Raw genomic sequence first — 17,174 nt, forward strand, 5'->3', positions numbered from 1 at the left:
AATATTTGAGTTTGATATTCAAGAGCGAAGCTAATCGATCATTTAAACTCTGAAAAAATTCAAGCGGAAATAATATTCGCTGCCAACGGCGCATGTCCATTTTAGTTAAATTTGACGATTCGGAGGTGAATATATTTCAACGAAATTACAGTTAGATATTTAAAGTCGAACGAGACTTTCCGATCGCGATTGAAAATTCTAATCTGTGCAGGTTCGAAACGGCTGCGCGCCAACATGGCCGGCGCGCGCCGCCCGGCATGGCCGCCGACGCCTGCGCAACGCGCAACGGTCACGCGCACCAATATGGCCGCCGGCGGTGCGGCGGTGGCGCACGGGCGGCACGGCTTCGCGACTTCGCGTTCATCCCGCTCAGTCCCTCTCCGCGCCTCGGTACGAGTGTTTCGGTTCGCGAGTTGGTGTGCCGCTGCCTCCCCCCCTCCTGCGCAAAGCTGCGTGCCGTCGACAAGTTGAGAGAATTTCTAAGTGCTTCGTCTCTCCTGCCTCCGGGACTCCGGCACTCCGCAACCAACGCTACGGGAGCATCATGGCCGAGAGCAAGGGCGCGTTAATCGCGAAGACAGTGCAAAAACACGCGGGCAGAGCGAAAGAAAAGGTAAGTGCACGTATCTCTGTGTCTCTCTTTCTCACACGCTGTATTTCTCTCCCTCTCTCCCTCTCTCTCTGTCTTTTCCGACAGGTCGCTCTCCTCGAGCACTCGCGTTCGCAGACGACGTCCGAGTCGTCCGACATGTCCTCGCGAGACGGAAATTAACGCGAGAACTCGCGAGCGACCGGGGGTTGACCATAACCTCCGTGACGTGTCTGCCGACCGAACGCCGCCGACGCGCGACGACGCGGACGTCGGGGTTAACGTTTCGCGTCAGCGCCGCGTGACAGTTGCATCACGCCTCGCGATTACATCGCGGTTGTCTCCCGTTCGAATTGGGCGATCGCTGTGCGGAAGGTAGAACCGCGGTGTCTCTTTACTCTTTGTGAAAAATTCGTGCGATCTGTGAGAGAGATAAGAGAGTACGTCAATCTGGTAGTCACGTTTAGCTCGCTCGACTCACGACACGGAAATGTGCTTCCGTGAGGTTTCCTCGATGCGACATGTCAATCGGATATTCTGTCATTTGCATAGAATCGCATGCGACGCCGCTGCAATACTGATGAGCGATTTTGTAAATCACTCGTCGATAGATAAAAATAAAAGAGCCCGATGGAAGAACAACGAACGACGAGTTTCGGTTAGCGGCCGAAAAAAAAAGCAACGACCTCGTCCTAGCGAGTATTTACGCCGATTTTGTATTTTGCTCCGTAGTCCGCGAAATAGTGCGGAGCAAAACATTCGGCGTCCCTCGGAAGCGCGACTTGCGTCGCGCTTTTTTCGCCGGCGCGGCGCGGCGCCTCGCAATGTCGCGGCGCGCGAGAAGCTTTTACGTAATCGGTAAACACGTTCGCGCAGTAACTCTGTAGCGGTATTCGTTTGAAATGATAATTACGCGACTCCCACCCGTGTCCGGTCCGGGCCCCGAGACGTAGGAAACTGCGCGTGCACAGGTGCATCCTGACTGCACGTCAGTGCCGCGCTTATCGGCGGCGATCGCGTGTTTCGTGCTCGCGGGGCGCATGATCTACGATTTTTTGTCGAAGACTGCCTCTTCAAGGTGCCACGTGTACCCACTGACTAATCCTCCGACGATCCTTGAAGCTTTATATCCAGGAAAGGACTGACTCTTGAGCGTTGATATTTCGAATATTGACGCTGTTGACGCTGAAATTAACCGGGAATTTTGAAGTCGAACGAAAGAAAATGATTTTGTATATCCGCATTTTTTTTTAACTTAAAGCCCGCTTCAAACAATCTATAACTTCGAATTTCAGGATGGAATTCTATTCATGATTTTATTTTAACCGCGCATTTTGATGTATATATGTATTTTGATAGATTTTATACATGTGCGTAATTTAAATTTTTCAAATGTCTTTCGTATTGCAAACACAAAATAAAATTATAAATAGAATTCCATTAATTTTGCACGCGATTTGTAGGTCGTCTAAAATGGGCTCACGCGGTCGCGAAGCACAAGATCCACGTCGCATGATTTATTTTAACTGCAGGATTTTCGTTAAACTCAAACGATAAATATTGCTTTTCCAAGGCGCCATGTGCATCCACCGATTCTTCTCGGCGATAGTTTCTTGAAGCTTCGTATCCAGGAAGTACTCCACATTAATATCATGAATATCATGAATTATATGAAACTTTTTTGATCTTTAAAGCCCGCTTTAGGCGGTCTGTAATTTCAGATTTCGGGATGGAATTCTATTTAAAATTTTACACATTTTGGTACGTGACATATAAAATTATAAATAGAATTTTATCTTGATGCGTATTTTAATATGTACTCTATATATGTATATAATTTTGATTTTTAAAACATTTTTTATATTACATGAAATTAAACGATATGTACATAAAATGACATAATATATATAAAATTAATAGAATTTTCCGAGTCTTGAATTTTTTATGCAAATTAGGTCATCTAAGTTGGGTTTAATGCAATTGTCCGATATCCTGTATTTAAAATAATCCTCTATTTCTGACGGTTTCAGAGAATCCTCTATAATCTCAGAATTTAAGCTACAATGTGTCCTACGTGGAAAATTTATTAATATTATAGCAAGCAAGAAAAGAGAGAGGGATCGAGAAAGAACAAATTATTATTTCAGGAATTGAAGATAAAGTTATCTCGTATCCCTGACAATTTTCATTTAATCCCCACGTCATAGAACGACGTCGGTTATCCTTGATCCGAAATGAGGCTGATATGACAGCTATTAGATACAGGATAGAATGTTACATTATGCCGAGTCTGTGCGACGAATAGATCGCCCGCGATTATGATATAAATGCACGCGCATTTACGGGAAAAACGAAACCCTCCGACATTCTCACGAGTCACTCGAGATGAGACGCTATTTACATGGTTCTACTTTTGATGATTCATTCTAGCGGCAAGCAGAGAATCTCTCTTGCATTTTTTTTTCACGCGTGTGCCGTTCAACGATCGTATTTGTGGAAACGTCATTCATTTACGCGATCCACTTTTCACTTTGCACAACGTTGCATTCGCAACGATTGTTCGAAGCGGAGAGAAAAGTCGAGAATTTCTTTACCTCTTTCTCATATTCATCCCGAACAATCGTTTCTATTGTACCTACAATATTATTTGCGCCAAATATTCTTTTATTTTAGCCAATTTATCCGCGATCGTCGCTCCAAGAATCGCTCTAAAGTTTTTCTCTGTGCCGATTTACTTCCATTTGAAGGCTATTACTCATTTTATCTGACGACCTCAAATATCGAACGGCACATTTTAGAGAAAAATGTTTCAGATAAAAGTTACAACTCTGTCATTTAAATGGGACACCCTGTATATTTATACGTAGTTTATTTTTTTATTATATACTTTTATCAATCAAGCCATTTGTAATATTGATAGATACGTTTCCAAAAACGTAACTTTATTTAACTATCCGAAAAATGTACATATCTGTCAAAGTATGAAAAGAATCGCGAATCGTAGTCTGGGATACGCCGATACGAATTGAAGCTACGGAAATTTGCCTATGCGAGAGAGACTTCTCTCAAGGTGTATTATAGATCGCGCTCCGCGATGGTGCAGGTCCGTGCATCGCCGGCAACCCTGCGCTTTGGATGCGTCGGGGACCATTGATGCATCGCATGGGCATTGCGTAAGCGACTCCTCCGTGTCACGCAATTCGCGTGTGCGCCATCGGTGCGCGGACTTCTCGGTATACGAATAACAAACGTTCGCAATTTTTTCTCTCTCACGCCTTTAAAATCGTAGACTTCCCGGTTGCTCCGCACGACGAACGGAAAAGGAAGATATTGACATAAAGAAATAACGAATAGATGACTTGAGCGCAATTTTGCGGAGAAAGCGTCATTTGGTAGAAAAACCCGTTTATTTTCAATAAGAAAATGAGTTGCAAAATCGACAAAGCAGCTTATCGATTTCTTTATCTAATTATTAGCAATATTTTTTTTTTGCAAATAATAGTTAATTTGTATTCCGGACCGACACGAGGGGGCGGAAAGAAAGAGAACTGCCTCGACTTATCTGGTAGAACCGGTCTAAAGGTAGTTATAGCTACTAAGTCTGTTATTCTCCTGCCTAAATCGAGAACGGAGTTTGAGTTCGAGACACAGATAAAGACTCGAGAACTCGAATTTTTCCCGAAACGTTTCACAGAAACACGATTACTTTTGAAGAATATCCCTTTCAATGTTCCGCGACGCAACGCCTAATCTTATTTCGGTATTAGTGCGCCATTAGGTCTCAAATTTATATAGCGTAAAAATTGTACGGACGATAAGGAACATTAACTACGTTGATAATAGTCTTATCTGCTGAGAGTGACTAAAAGCAATAACCAATATCTTTCGCGCAACATAGAGACAGAAAAGTGCGTTTACACAGTATTTATAGCACAGGTAAAGAGAAACAACACGTAGGAGACACGTTTGTGCGGCGACTTTTTAGCGGCGCGACGCATTTTAAACGATCCAACATAATTGCGTTACGGTTGCGTAAGTCCGGGATCGTTATCGGTTATCGCACACCTTTTTAATTAAATCGATTTTAATAATGTAGCGTATATCTCGTTCTTTTAGTACTACAGAATTTCTTCAATAATCTTAATGAATTATCTCTCGAACGAATGATCGTTCCTCACACGTAGGATAATCGGTAGAGCAATCGCTGCAGCGTTTTACAACGGCGAACTCGCTGCTCACGAAGCGAATAATACTTATTAGCTCGTTTACACCGATATGCCTTTCGTAAATTACAATTTTTACAACTTCACATTATTCGCGGGCATACGCTTGATAAATATCGCTTGATAAAATAGTCATCGGCATAACTTTCTCACAATTTGTTAGCCACGAAAGGGAATGAATGTTCCGTCGAAAACACTTGGGGATTACGTCGCACCGCCAGAAGCAGCGAAAGGATTAAGTGCAGCCGGGCATTTTTTCGCGGAACTATTATACACGCGCATTGCAAAGTAGGAAGAGGTAACACCGTAGATTCGATCGCACGTATCGGCGCTCGCATGCCAAGGGTTCAGCTGACACTCGAGGCGAAGAAAGTTAGTGTGGGCCGAGGATCATTAAGGGGCCTTCACACGACCGATAATCAGCAGCTCGTGTATCGATACTGTCGCTAATTGTGCACACGAGCGATAGACTTCTAGCTGCAAAATTATTGATACCGCGCTATAATGGTATTTATAATGGCAACAAAATGTTAAGAGATATAATAATAATACTAGCACTTTCCTCCAGATTTCCTCGACTCGCTCCCGCTGTAATGTACGAGTAACTCTTTGCTGCTATTTAGCAGTCAAATAAATTAATTCCGAATCTCGATTGTGGAGAATGTGAGGACAGTTTTAAACGTGAGTCTCGAAGCTCCGAAACCGCGCATTTGACGTTGAAGTCTGCAGCGCGAAAATATACGGACGTGTCTTCTCTCGCGCACCGCAGAAGTGCGAGTTGCGGTGTCGTATTAGAATTTGCAGACGTTCGCGTTTGCGGACCGCAATGAAACGGCGCCAACAGCAAACGTGGTTTCTTTCCTCTCGTTTTTTTTAAATACAGAGTCTTTCGCGACTCATGGCGCTTCGAAATGTTATACGCGAAATCATCGATATAGCCTTGACGCATAGAAAATGGAGCAAAGACGTCACGTCTCGTCAGATCTATCATTTCCTGCAACGGCTGTCCATCGACTTCCGGATGTCTATTTCCGCCAGGGTTCTAAACGCCGGGACGTTCTTATAAGGTTGTCGCCGGTTTCTTCGCGACGCGAAGGAGAAGAAGTCTCTCCTGGTCACGCTGCTCTCTCGTCGTTCTCCTAGACTCGTTAGATTTCTAAGTGTGTCCCACCGCACGACCGGGAGAGACGGCTACTATTCTCGTCCCCGAGACGCGTTCCCGGACAACCCGCGACAGTCGGCAAATATATCTACGAGCTCGCTTTTGAGTTTCGCGGCGTTTCACATTTCCGTCGCGCTGCCGCAACAGCGGCTCTCAAAGCTAGCCAGAATATTTCTCAGCACGCGGCACAGTCATTTATTAATAATCTGTTATTAATAAAAGCCGAAATTTTTTAACTATCGAAATTTTAAATCCACTGGCCTTTCGTGATCTTTCGAATGTTGGTCCATTTCGCTTAGTAACTTTCAAACCTGTTTAAACCCGTACAAACCTGAACGAATTTCCACCAAACGAATGGATAAACCGCAATATTCATAACTGTTATTAATTTTACAACTTTTCGTTTTAGTTTAGTTTTGATTCGCTATATAATTACTTGTAATTTTTGGCGCGCACATCTACTCTCACTTCTGTTACGTGTAGGGATATAATTTACGCTTATTTTACTTAAATGATATATCAGGCATCTAAGAAACCCCTCCATCTATCGCGGTGTTATATAGTCACATGTGTACATAATATACATGTATATATACTTGATATAAAATTGCAATCCGCGCTTACTCCGGAGCGATCACGAACACGTCTAGATTTTGCCATGTCAGACTGATTAATGATACGAGAAAATTGTATATAGTCAGCATCATTCGAGAAAGGATTATACTTTTGATCCTTGACTCTTGGAATCTTGGTAACACATTAATTTTTATCGATAAAATATGAAATATAACCACAGAATAATGTTTCCTTTATGTCATTTCAATGAAAATCCAACGCTAATCGCGCAATTTTCCGCTAATTCTTGCCGAACCCCGACCTTGCACATCGAAATTCTGAGTTTAGCTCGCGGTATAACCTCGCTTCTCCTACTCATGTTACTGAGATCAACGTGCGTAACAGCGGCTAGCATTTTACACGTTACGCAAGTCACTTGAATATGAATACACCTTATATCAGCATATTTCGCGACGCGCAACTTGCGCTATCTTGAAGCGCGAAAAAATGAGACGAGACGAGGCAGCCGTTTAATGGCCCCGCGATCCGAGCTTTAATTACTCGAGCGCTAATTGCCGCGTCTCCGTTATTTCGTCATCACTTTGGAGAACTCTTTGGAGATAGTCCAAACGAGTCCGGTCGTCGCACGAAGCTGCATCGAAAGAAAGGCGCAGTTGAGACGAGCATCCGAGGATCCGAGTGACCTTTCTTCTCAAATAGAAAGGCGTCCCGCGGTGCACACATAACGCCGCGAATAACAGTGCGTTAGTGTTTCTCCTTCGCGAAGACAATCGACCACGCGCTTAACCCTTACGTTTACTTACAGGCGCACATGCACTTGTCTTCTCATCGAAAGGAAATGCGATTCCCCCTGAAATAACAGTCTAATAAAACTATCATTGTTGTTTGATACCTTCCGTATTAAAATATTTGGCAGGCATTTGTGAAACGACCTTTTGTTCCAACAAGTATTTGCAAAGTGATTTAACTCAACTTTGTTACCACGATTTGCATTTTATAGATTTAAATGATGATTGATTCAAATTGGTTTGGTAAGTTGAAATCTCAGTGCTGTTGACGAGAATGATGATCTCTGTCTGTATTTATTCGCGACGATTGACGTAAAGTCTTTTTTTTATCGATTATCGAACTTATCGATGTTATCGATTGTTTAACCAGTTTCTGTCTTCGTTGCGTTTCGCTATTTTGCGTGTCTATCAATTGCGATGTTGACCTGTGCGGCAGCACATATAGACGCTCCGGTTTTCTACTAAAATTAGCGACACCCACTGTGCGCCAAAAATTCCTTTCGTCTTTCGTCCAATGCCTCTTCCGTGACTTATTAACGAGGTAACAAGCGCGATAAAGATTTCGTTTGTTCTCTGGAAACGCAGCGATACTGTGAAAAAAATCGAGAAAGCTTTTCGAGAAAAAGATTTTTCCTGCTTACATGCATCACGCAGTACGCTTTAATCGTATTCCTAATTATTATTTGAATCAATAAGCAATAAACAAGCGAAGAATTATTTCCTTTTTCTATATATATTTTTTTACATTTTAGATATTTAAGGATTTAATAGGAAATCATGAATTTTATTACAGAATATAATGTATTTTTTAATTAAAATTTTTAATCTCTTTTTAATTTAATTTTTTCAATTCTGTAATAGTTTATTTTTTGCAAGCATGTTGTTAAAAGTATTAAAATTTCAGAGATCGATTGTATTCCGAATTTACACGTGTTCACTTACTCTGCGTAACATTCATCGCGAAGACATCGCTTCAGCAAAGCTTGGCGCAATCTCTTTGAAACATCGTCGTCGAGAGTCGATAATGCTGGCCTGAGTCCAGTGGACTCGTTATAAATACGGCTCACGACAAATGTAGACGGAGACGGTTGTCGTTCGCAGACTCTTTCTGCCTCTCGTCACCCTTCATGTCATATTTTTTGTTCTCGTTGCTTGCCTTCTAACGACACGTTTCTACATTGCGCTCGTTCTTCTTTCCTGCTTCTCCTGTTTGTCTCCTAATGACGCGTTTTTACGTTTACACTTGTTTCTTTTCTTACCTTCTTTTTTTATTGACGTAACTCTTTTTTTTAATCTTTATTAAATTGTCTATCCATCTAAATATCTATCTAGTTGAATGCATTTAATGAAATCTCTTTCGAAATTACAATTATAATATCTATCCTCGCGCGCACTGAAATCGATATCGATATTGCATTTTATTTTCATTGCATCAATTTAAAAAATGTTAATATTTTATATACATATATAAGTCTTTATTTTACTTTATTTTATTATTTATTCTATGCATTCTCCCAAATTCAAATAAGATTTGTAGAGAAATTGGCGTTTAAAAAAAAACAGTATTACGAAAGAGAGAAACAACTGATTTGTTATACTATAATCTCAATTTTATTGCTTCTATAATTAAAATTGAGAGTGCTAATTCATAAGGCTACTACTTATCTGAAACACATAAATTGTAATTAAAAAAAAAAAGAAATATTAGAATCAATTGCTATACTTAATTATTATAACTATAAGATATCGTAAACAGATGTCGAAAATATTTAGTGGTTTCGGATGCACTGATACAAAATATCATAGCCACACAAGAATAAAATGACTAAAAATAAGAAGTTAATAGTATATTATAATATGAATATATTTCTTCAATTAATTATTCTCGAAATACTTGTACAGAAGAGAGTCAGCATGCCCCACTTTAATATTAATTTCCTACTGATAATGCATGGACAATAAATTCTAAATTAAAATGCCAAATTAGTAATTGTGTAATTAGCATGTAATTAGGTTCTGAATCTAAATTTGCCTGATACGTCATGTACCGTATGTTTCACGTATAATATACGTAGCTGTGGAAATCGCGCGGGCGTAACACTATGTTCCGGATGACGTTGTGGCTTGCGAGTATTAATAACCATCAATTCCCGCGATCACCGATTTTCAACGCGCGACTTTATGCCGGTTTTTCGCCCATTTTCTACCAAACAGGCGAGACTTACTACTCAAAAGAGGGTGACTCGACGCGCGCATTTACTATCATATCTTTATTAAAGAAAGAATCTTTTTTTTCAAATTGGAATTCTCGAGGGAATTCTCAAACCGAAGTTAAATATTGATTTTTAATTGACAATTCTCGAAATTACATTTCTAAATTCTGTAAAGTTCACAAGAAGCTTTATTTCATATTTTCTGCTAATGCTATTAGCAGTCACACCTGTGCAATAACAAGATAAACAGAGATTATTTACCAAGAAGAATTTTTTAAGCTTCGAAAAACTTGTAAGATAATCCTGACGCGTTGGTGTTGAGCAAAGATCTGTTACAGCCACCTGTGAAACAGGATTCTTCGGTACCGGTTCAATATTCCGGTCTCCAAATCTTTCCTCACGGCGTTATGAAGGTCCGTTTGAATCGGAGATCGTTGAAATCCTCGTCTGTTTCTTAAGATTTGTTTCTTTAAAACCGTTGAGAAATTTCGGTGTGCAAGGTTAAGGCCGTTAATTGGAATTAGCATATCTTATTTTTTTGCAGATCAATGTATATAAAATTTTATGGTCGATTATTCAGTATATATCAATTTACATCGCGATTTTAAAATCAGATCCAAGATATAATCAAACTCTCTATGCTGAATCAATACAATCTTAATTTCATCCTCTATCAGCTGTATTTAAAATAATGCAGTTAATACTGATCAAATTGCATAATTCATACACAAATGTCGGAAGTAATAATACGAGAATACCAAGGTGAGAGATGATATATGCATTTGTACAAAATATAGCAATGTTCCTGCTGATTTACAAGACTTCTGGTATTATCCGAGCGCAATGAGGCCGAGAACGCCGTTACATATCCCGGTAATACGGCAACTCTCGCAAGTGTTCGATCGCGAAGCGATCCGGCCGGCTACGAAATGGAAACGGGTCTCGATTACGACTGTCCGAGGAACAGGATTCGATCTCCGGGTGCGGACGCCGCGCCGGTCGCGGTATCTTCGCGTACGGTAACGGGAGCTTCCCCGAGTCACGAGAGAAAGAGAGAGAGAGAGAGAGAGAGAGAGAGAGAGAGAGAGAGAGAGAGAGAGAGAGAGAGAGAGAGAGAGAGAGAGAGAGAGAGAGAGAGAGAGAGAGAGAGAGAGAGAGAGAGAGAGAGAGAGAGAGAGAGAGAGAGAGAGAGCTCTCGTCGTTGCGGCCGTCGTCTTCGTGGCTGACCGACACACCGGTCGAATATATACGCGGAATGCAGGCACGACAGGAAGTGACGAGGGCGCGCGATCGTGTCGGGAGGAGGGAAATCGCGACCCGTTTCGTCCGCCGCCGCGTCGCGCCGTTGGAAGCGGAAATGGAACGGAATCGCCCGGTCGCTCGTTCCGACCAATTGGGTTGCGAATCCAGGCCGAGATCACCTGCTGCACGGCTAGCGGCAACGCGGCGCGGCGCGGATCTAGATCCACGGTGGATGATCTGTGCAATGGCGACCCGGCGTGACGCGTGCGGATTCTCGGCGCTACCGCGCAAAAATAGATCTCGCGCGCCCCGCGCGCGATTTTGTTCAAAATCTTTGACGCACGCCAGAACGGAAAAGCACACCGCATGTCTTGTAGAATTTGCTTTCCCTGCTCGGCTATTTGTTTGGATTGTTAGCACGGTAAGAGCGTATATTTATCCGCTTCATGAATATGAACTAACTAAAAAAGAGGAAACAAAACTTAAACCGTTTTATTCTATTTTTTTACGGCAAGATAAATTAGTATAATAATAAATTGTATCGTACTTATTTGTATCTGTATGTTGAAGAGTTGACGTTTATCCTTGTTTGCCATTGTGATTTCCCTCTCTCTCTCTCTCTCTTCTCTCATATTTTAAATCTCTCAAAACTTAAATCTTCCGTTATTAAGGAGAATAATAAAATTACTTGATTCTTCCATTCTTTTTCGTTTACTTGAGAATCCACCGTGGGCGACGTCTCGATGCGTCACGCATGCGAGTTTTCTCGATTTGCATACTTGATTCGCACTTGAATTATCCCGGTTGATCCGCATGGCGGTCGCTGCAACGCCATTGAGCAGTTGATTTGGTCACAAAACGGCCTCGTAGAATTTCAAAGCGAACCTTATACGAAACTCGATTTGTCATAAGCAACATAAATCCTGATTACACGCGTTTTACGGTTTATGATGTAACCCCGCGGGCAGAGCTGGTTAACTGGGTGTTAGGCGTGTCTACCGGACAGCGATTAGGTGTTGATCGTCCGCGTGGCGTCTATCGATTATACTAAGTGCGCGAACGCACATGATTTACACCGTGTAAATTGTTTTATCTAATTGATCGAAAAAGGAGATCGATAGTTCTTTATTTGCCTCGAGTGGTGCTGTCTAGCTGTCTTCTGTATATATTTTAACATATGTATATAGTAAGAAGTTCTCACGAGGGTAGCGCGATAGTAGCAATTAAATTTTCTTTCCTTTTAATAGTAATAATTTCTTGTCACTATTATCTATTTTTACATTTTCGGAGGCGACCTAATTCCATTAATCTTCAACGGGACTCTGTCCTGCCGTGGCTAAAATGCAAAATTGCCTAATTGCACGGCTCGTGCGCATGCAGGTTACGCCCATTTGCACCGTAAGTGGATACATTACCGAAGACAAATAAATCGTTAACGGTGACTGTCCTCCGGGAAAAAAGCAAATAAAATTACGATGGAAGGAAAGTTAATGGTCGTGCACGAGACAAATGACGAGCATTCGCAGGATAATGATGGTTTTTTAGTGATAGAGACTCTGGTTTGGTATCCACATCCAATACTAGACACAATAGCGTTCGATTTTTAATTATTTCAGAGCTCAATATAGTTTATCGTTAACATGATAATTATTAAACGAATCAATTTAACTCGATTAACCCGCACGATTATTTATTTGGAATGAATACGTTAGCTGGTTTACACTATATGTCGTCAATGTTTGTGCACGGTACTGGGTTATGACCCAGTTCTAATATTAGAGAACACGCCAGACGCCATTGTCAGCCGCCAAAAAAGTGAACGCGACAGGCGAATACCTGAGTATACCTTTCAATGAGAACATTTAGCGCGAGTTTGTCTCAAAGTATCAAGTATCGAGTCCGCGTTTTACGTAACACATCAGACATTCGTCTCTCTGCGCGGTAGCAATCTTATTCAAATTCACGCCGTTACTTCGATGCAAAGATAACTTTGGGACGTCCTGGGAATTCAAATTTGGAGAGAGAGTCGTAATTTCATGTACAAACGAAAACGAAATGATTTAAGAAACGCGTGCATTTTCAAGGTAAACGCAACTATTGTTATTATTATTTTTTATTTATTCAGTTCTCTTCCATAGATGCATTTATATGCTGCTCGTAAGAGGGACGATGGCTGAGTCTGGATTTAGACAGGTACTTTTCCTGGCTCAGACTTGTCCTGACCTCCTCGTTTGCCAATGCGCGAACTGATGTGTAATCCTGATGCGGTACTTAACCCAGTAGCGAAGTGGCGTTTGCGTCGCTAGTCCATGCAGTCCAAATACCCAGTCAGACTTGTTCCAGCTAATCCCAGATTTAACCTGTAATAATTTAAGCGTTTAGAGAATACGCGTCAATTCGTTGCTGAAATAATTTCAAATAAATCTTAATCTAAAATTTGGATAATCTACGAATTAAAAGACATTTGTTCAAACATTTAAATTATACTTATTTTACTTACAGAAGCAATTTGAAATTTTACTGATTAAAAACATTATAATAATCAAACAATTATCGTGACGAGTAATGCGACTGCGACTGCGATTAAAATTTCTTTAAAAAATACAAAGAGACTATAAAAAAAACGATGTAGCACTGTATCACTTTGCATAACAAATTTAACAAAGTATTGTACATATTTTGCCTTATCCAATTCTGTTCGTTATCAATTAGGATATATTTTCATATCTCCCTTGCATGTCTATCATATTTAATTCGATTGTGCCAAAGTGACTGTGCCTTAATAGACATCTTCTTGCGTGAATGCGGCGCTGAGAATACTTTTTGTCATGTAAGAGGGGAGTTATTGGCGGGCAAAATTTCAATTACACCCGCTTCGTGAGGGTGATGGCTCGATGAATAGACCCGACCGGCGTGGCCGACAAATTTGATTGCGTTCAATTAGGAGAATCGAGTCTCGCGATTGCGTGCGTCACTCTCGGATCTGTGGCTCCAACGTACGCTTGGACGCGGTCCATGAATTCACGGAACCGGGAAGGGCTGCAATAATACCGGCTGGATTATAGCAGTCTGGCTCCGGGAGAGAGGATTTATGGCAAGCATTAAATCGTAAGTAACCCGAGGGAGTTGGGTATATTCCGAATTTTTGCGTATATCTGAAATTCAATTAATATCTCCCTGACGCTGAGCAAGAACGTAAAATTACTATTGTAGTATTAAAGAGTATAGAAAATTAAAATTATAGAATTTTTAATTTGAATCTGCAAATCGCAAGACCAGAAATTTGTGGAGCCACGCGTCAAAAGTTTGTAGATCAAGAATTCAATAATAACAGATTTAATCATCGTTGAAATCAAGAATCTAAAACTTTGCCGATCCGGGCATAAATCAAAGATCATGCGTTAACTTACCCATGCCTCCCGTTAATTCAATTCTGACTCAATCGGTTTGCAAAATGCAAAGATAGATACATTCATGACGTTTTTACCGGGTCAGTCGAGAGGTGTGAGGATAATTCGTTTCGCGGATGAAGCGCATAATCGCGTTCGACCTTCGCCGCGGTTGCCACTCGATTACGCGCTGTGCCGCATCGTCAAGGCAATTCAGTTTGATCAGCTCGCACTCCTGACAATGGGGGTTCGACGTGCCTTAACCCTTCGTGCACTCGGCGCGTAGCACGAGCTATCAAGGCCTCTTTTTATCACGGTTAAGCCGCGTTAAGCATACCGGAGGACTCGAGCCGCATGCGGCGCGAATCAGAGAATTCGAATCGCGAGTCGTGTGCGTGACGGTGTGTGAAATTTCGCAAAATATATTTTCTTTAGGAATGAAAGTATCGTTACGAAAGCTCGAATCGCGATTATTATCGCTTGGGAAAATATTATCGTTAAATTTTAGGCAGACAAAAGAAACGATTACTCTCGACTTTGTGTTCATATATATACCTAATCCTCTGCAGTCATTCGGTTATTTGTTCTTTCTGAAATAAAAACGAGTAATTCGATATATGCTTTTAAAGAGTTCAAATAACGCGGAAATCTTTTTAATTCTCTGAATATGAAAATTGTTCATTTATAATAAATCATCTGTAGTGGGCTAAATTAACTTATACATATTTTGCAAATGTTGTACGTTTTATCTTTATTTTCATAATTATATTCTACAGTTTGGTGCTAAAAATTTATAAAATGCATATTTTTATTTATTATTTATCTAAGTTTTGGAGAAGCAGGTGTTTTCTAGAAATGAAAAAATTAAGGGAATTAACGAAGTGACGCGCCATGCTGGACTGACAATTTCCAGCTGCTGAGAACGTACACGAATTGTCGATGAATAATTAAAACGCGCCGACCTCTGCTCCTAGAATGAGCAGCCTTGTACATTGTGTACGTCAGCTATAGAATTTCGGATCGCATGGTCGGAGAGGAATCCCTATTACATCTCGCCATGGCTCAATTTATTATTCGCTATTTGCAGCAGTATAATCAAGCATGCTAATCGAGTTAGCCTTCATCTGCATACGACGCAACTCTTTTAATATTAACATGGTTATTATCACAACGCTGATACGTAGGTATACTCATGATTTAGATGCACGAAATCCAGTCACCAAGTACAACACTAAAAGGGTTTTAATGTTATGTTTCAAATACATGGAAAATTCTGTTCAAGATTTTGCAAATGACAGATCATCTTTGGAAACAAAACTTCCGAGCCAAACCACACGAACTTATCGCAATAATGCTTTAATTATAAGTACATACATTGATGCCCATATATGACTGACAATCGGCCTTGATATTGTATTAATTTGCTGTGCTTTAAGAAGCAGTTAGTTTGAAATAGAACGCTAATTCTCAATTGTTTATGCGATTATTAAAACGACGATGTTGCATCACACTTGCAATTAATTGCGTCACTCATAAGCATAACAAAGTGTGCAACAATATATTCCTAGCAACTCGAATAAAGTCGTAAGAAATAATATTTTTACTTAGTTCGTAATAAATCAGAAATTAAATTATTAACCATATATACCTACTGGTTATATTTATCTCTTTATATTTAAAATTTTTAAATTGCAGTATAACAATAGTCTTAGCATTTACATTTATTTTCATCAGTGACTGATGATTGTTAAATAAGACGACTATAATTGTAAAGCGATTAATAAACGTTACATAGACACGTGTCATCGCACGTGTAATTACAAATTTCCATAACGCATTCGGCGTCGTTAGAATGAGCGTAAGAGAACCTTAAAGGGACCGAACGCTTTGCCACAATTCGGGAACCAAATAAGTACCAGTTGTATGAATGATGATTTCATAAGCATCATCCCGCGACTTCGTCGTGCCTAATACGGCGATCATCTATTACTTGCCCAATTAGCATACAGTGCGTTGGTGGCACCGTATGCTAATGTATAGTGTAGACTGTGTAGAGTGTATAACGTGAGCTGCAAATACGCAGATCTGTCTATCAAAAGAGGATAAACAAATTCTGGAGTTCATATTTATTAATTTTGCAGGGGATTTTTAATATAAAGATGTTATAACACAATTTGTTTAATCTACTATGTTGTGTCTATTCCATAAGTAACTGACGTAATAATTTCCTTAGTAAAGCAACGTCAACTCTATTTTTTATTATATATCTTTACGGTGGGCAGAAAAGTTTAAAAACTGTCTTTTTACATTAAAAATGTTAAGGATTTATAGAGGCAAGTTCTTTCTAAAATTTACACTGTACTCCTCGATAAGAATCAAGTCAAAATTAATTAGAATCTGTAGATAAAGATTTCTGGATGAAATTCATGGAACATTCTGTATATTGTTTTATTTATTGCAAAAAATTAAGGGATTAAGTAGATTAATAAACTTACACACACTCAACGGCGCGGGGCTCAACGGTGTTCAACGGGATTCGGTTATTACAGAGGTAGAAATAAACACTTAAGTGTCAATAGAACGAGCGTATATCTAATAATGTAAGGTCGTTTACATTATTACCTACCTGCGCAATTTGTAATTTCTACACGTGCCAGTCTCCCTTACAACAGCCGCCGCTTTAACGAGTGCCACCCATTCTCATTGTCTAACAATAAGTCACATTCCGAGGACTTGCTTGCCATAATTATATGTAAAAGGCAGTGAGCTATGAAATCTCTCAACTGAGTTAGTTAACCTGTGACATAATAGCTAAGCACTGAATCTCAGGATTGACATATACACATCTATAGTCTCTCAAAAATATTTTACACAGATAAATCTTAAATTAAAAATTCCAAAATTCAACTTGCGATTGATTTAATCGACTAGAAGCATTGAAACGTCGTTGAAGAAAAAATCCTTCAATAAAATCCTTCTATAAAGAATATCG

General features: G+C 40.2%; 1 protein-coding gene across 5 annotated transcripts in view; it reads left to right on the forward strand.

Annotated features, from left to right (window-relative positions):
* Positions 1 to 328: 328 nt before the first annotated feature.
* The window catches only part of Amph (amphiphysin), a 36,229-nt gene continuing 19,383 nt past the window's right edge, over positions 329 to 17,174 (forward strand). For 3 of the 5 annotated variants that reach the window (XM_071708514.1, XM_071708515.1, XM_071708518.1), the window contains exon 1: positions 329 to 613. In XM_071708514.1, coding sequence (XP_071564615.1) covers positions 545 to 613 — 69 coding nt within the window. In that variant the 5' untranslated portion in view covers positions 329 to 544. The remainder of the gene's footprint in view (positions 614 to 17,174) is intronic. The other 2 variants (XM_071708519.1, XM_071708517.1) reach the window with 2 other exon arrangements.

The sequence above is a fragment of the Temnothorax nylanderi genome, unplaced genomic scaffold (assembly GCF_030848795.1).
Source record: "Temnothorax nylanderi isolate EJ_2023f unplaced genomic scaffold, tnyl_v1.0 TNYL_tig0069_pilon, whole genome shotgun sequence".
NCBI lineage: Eukaryota > Metazoa > Arthropoda > Insecta > Hymenoptera > Formicidae > Temnothorax > Temnothorax nylanderi.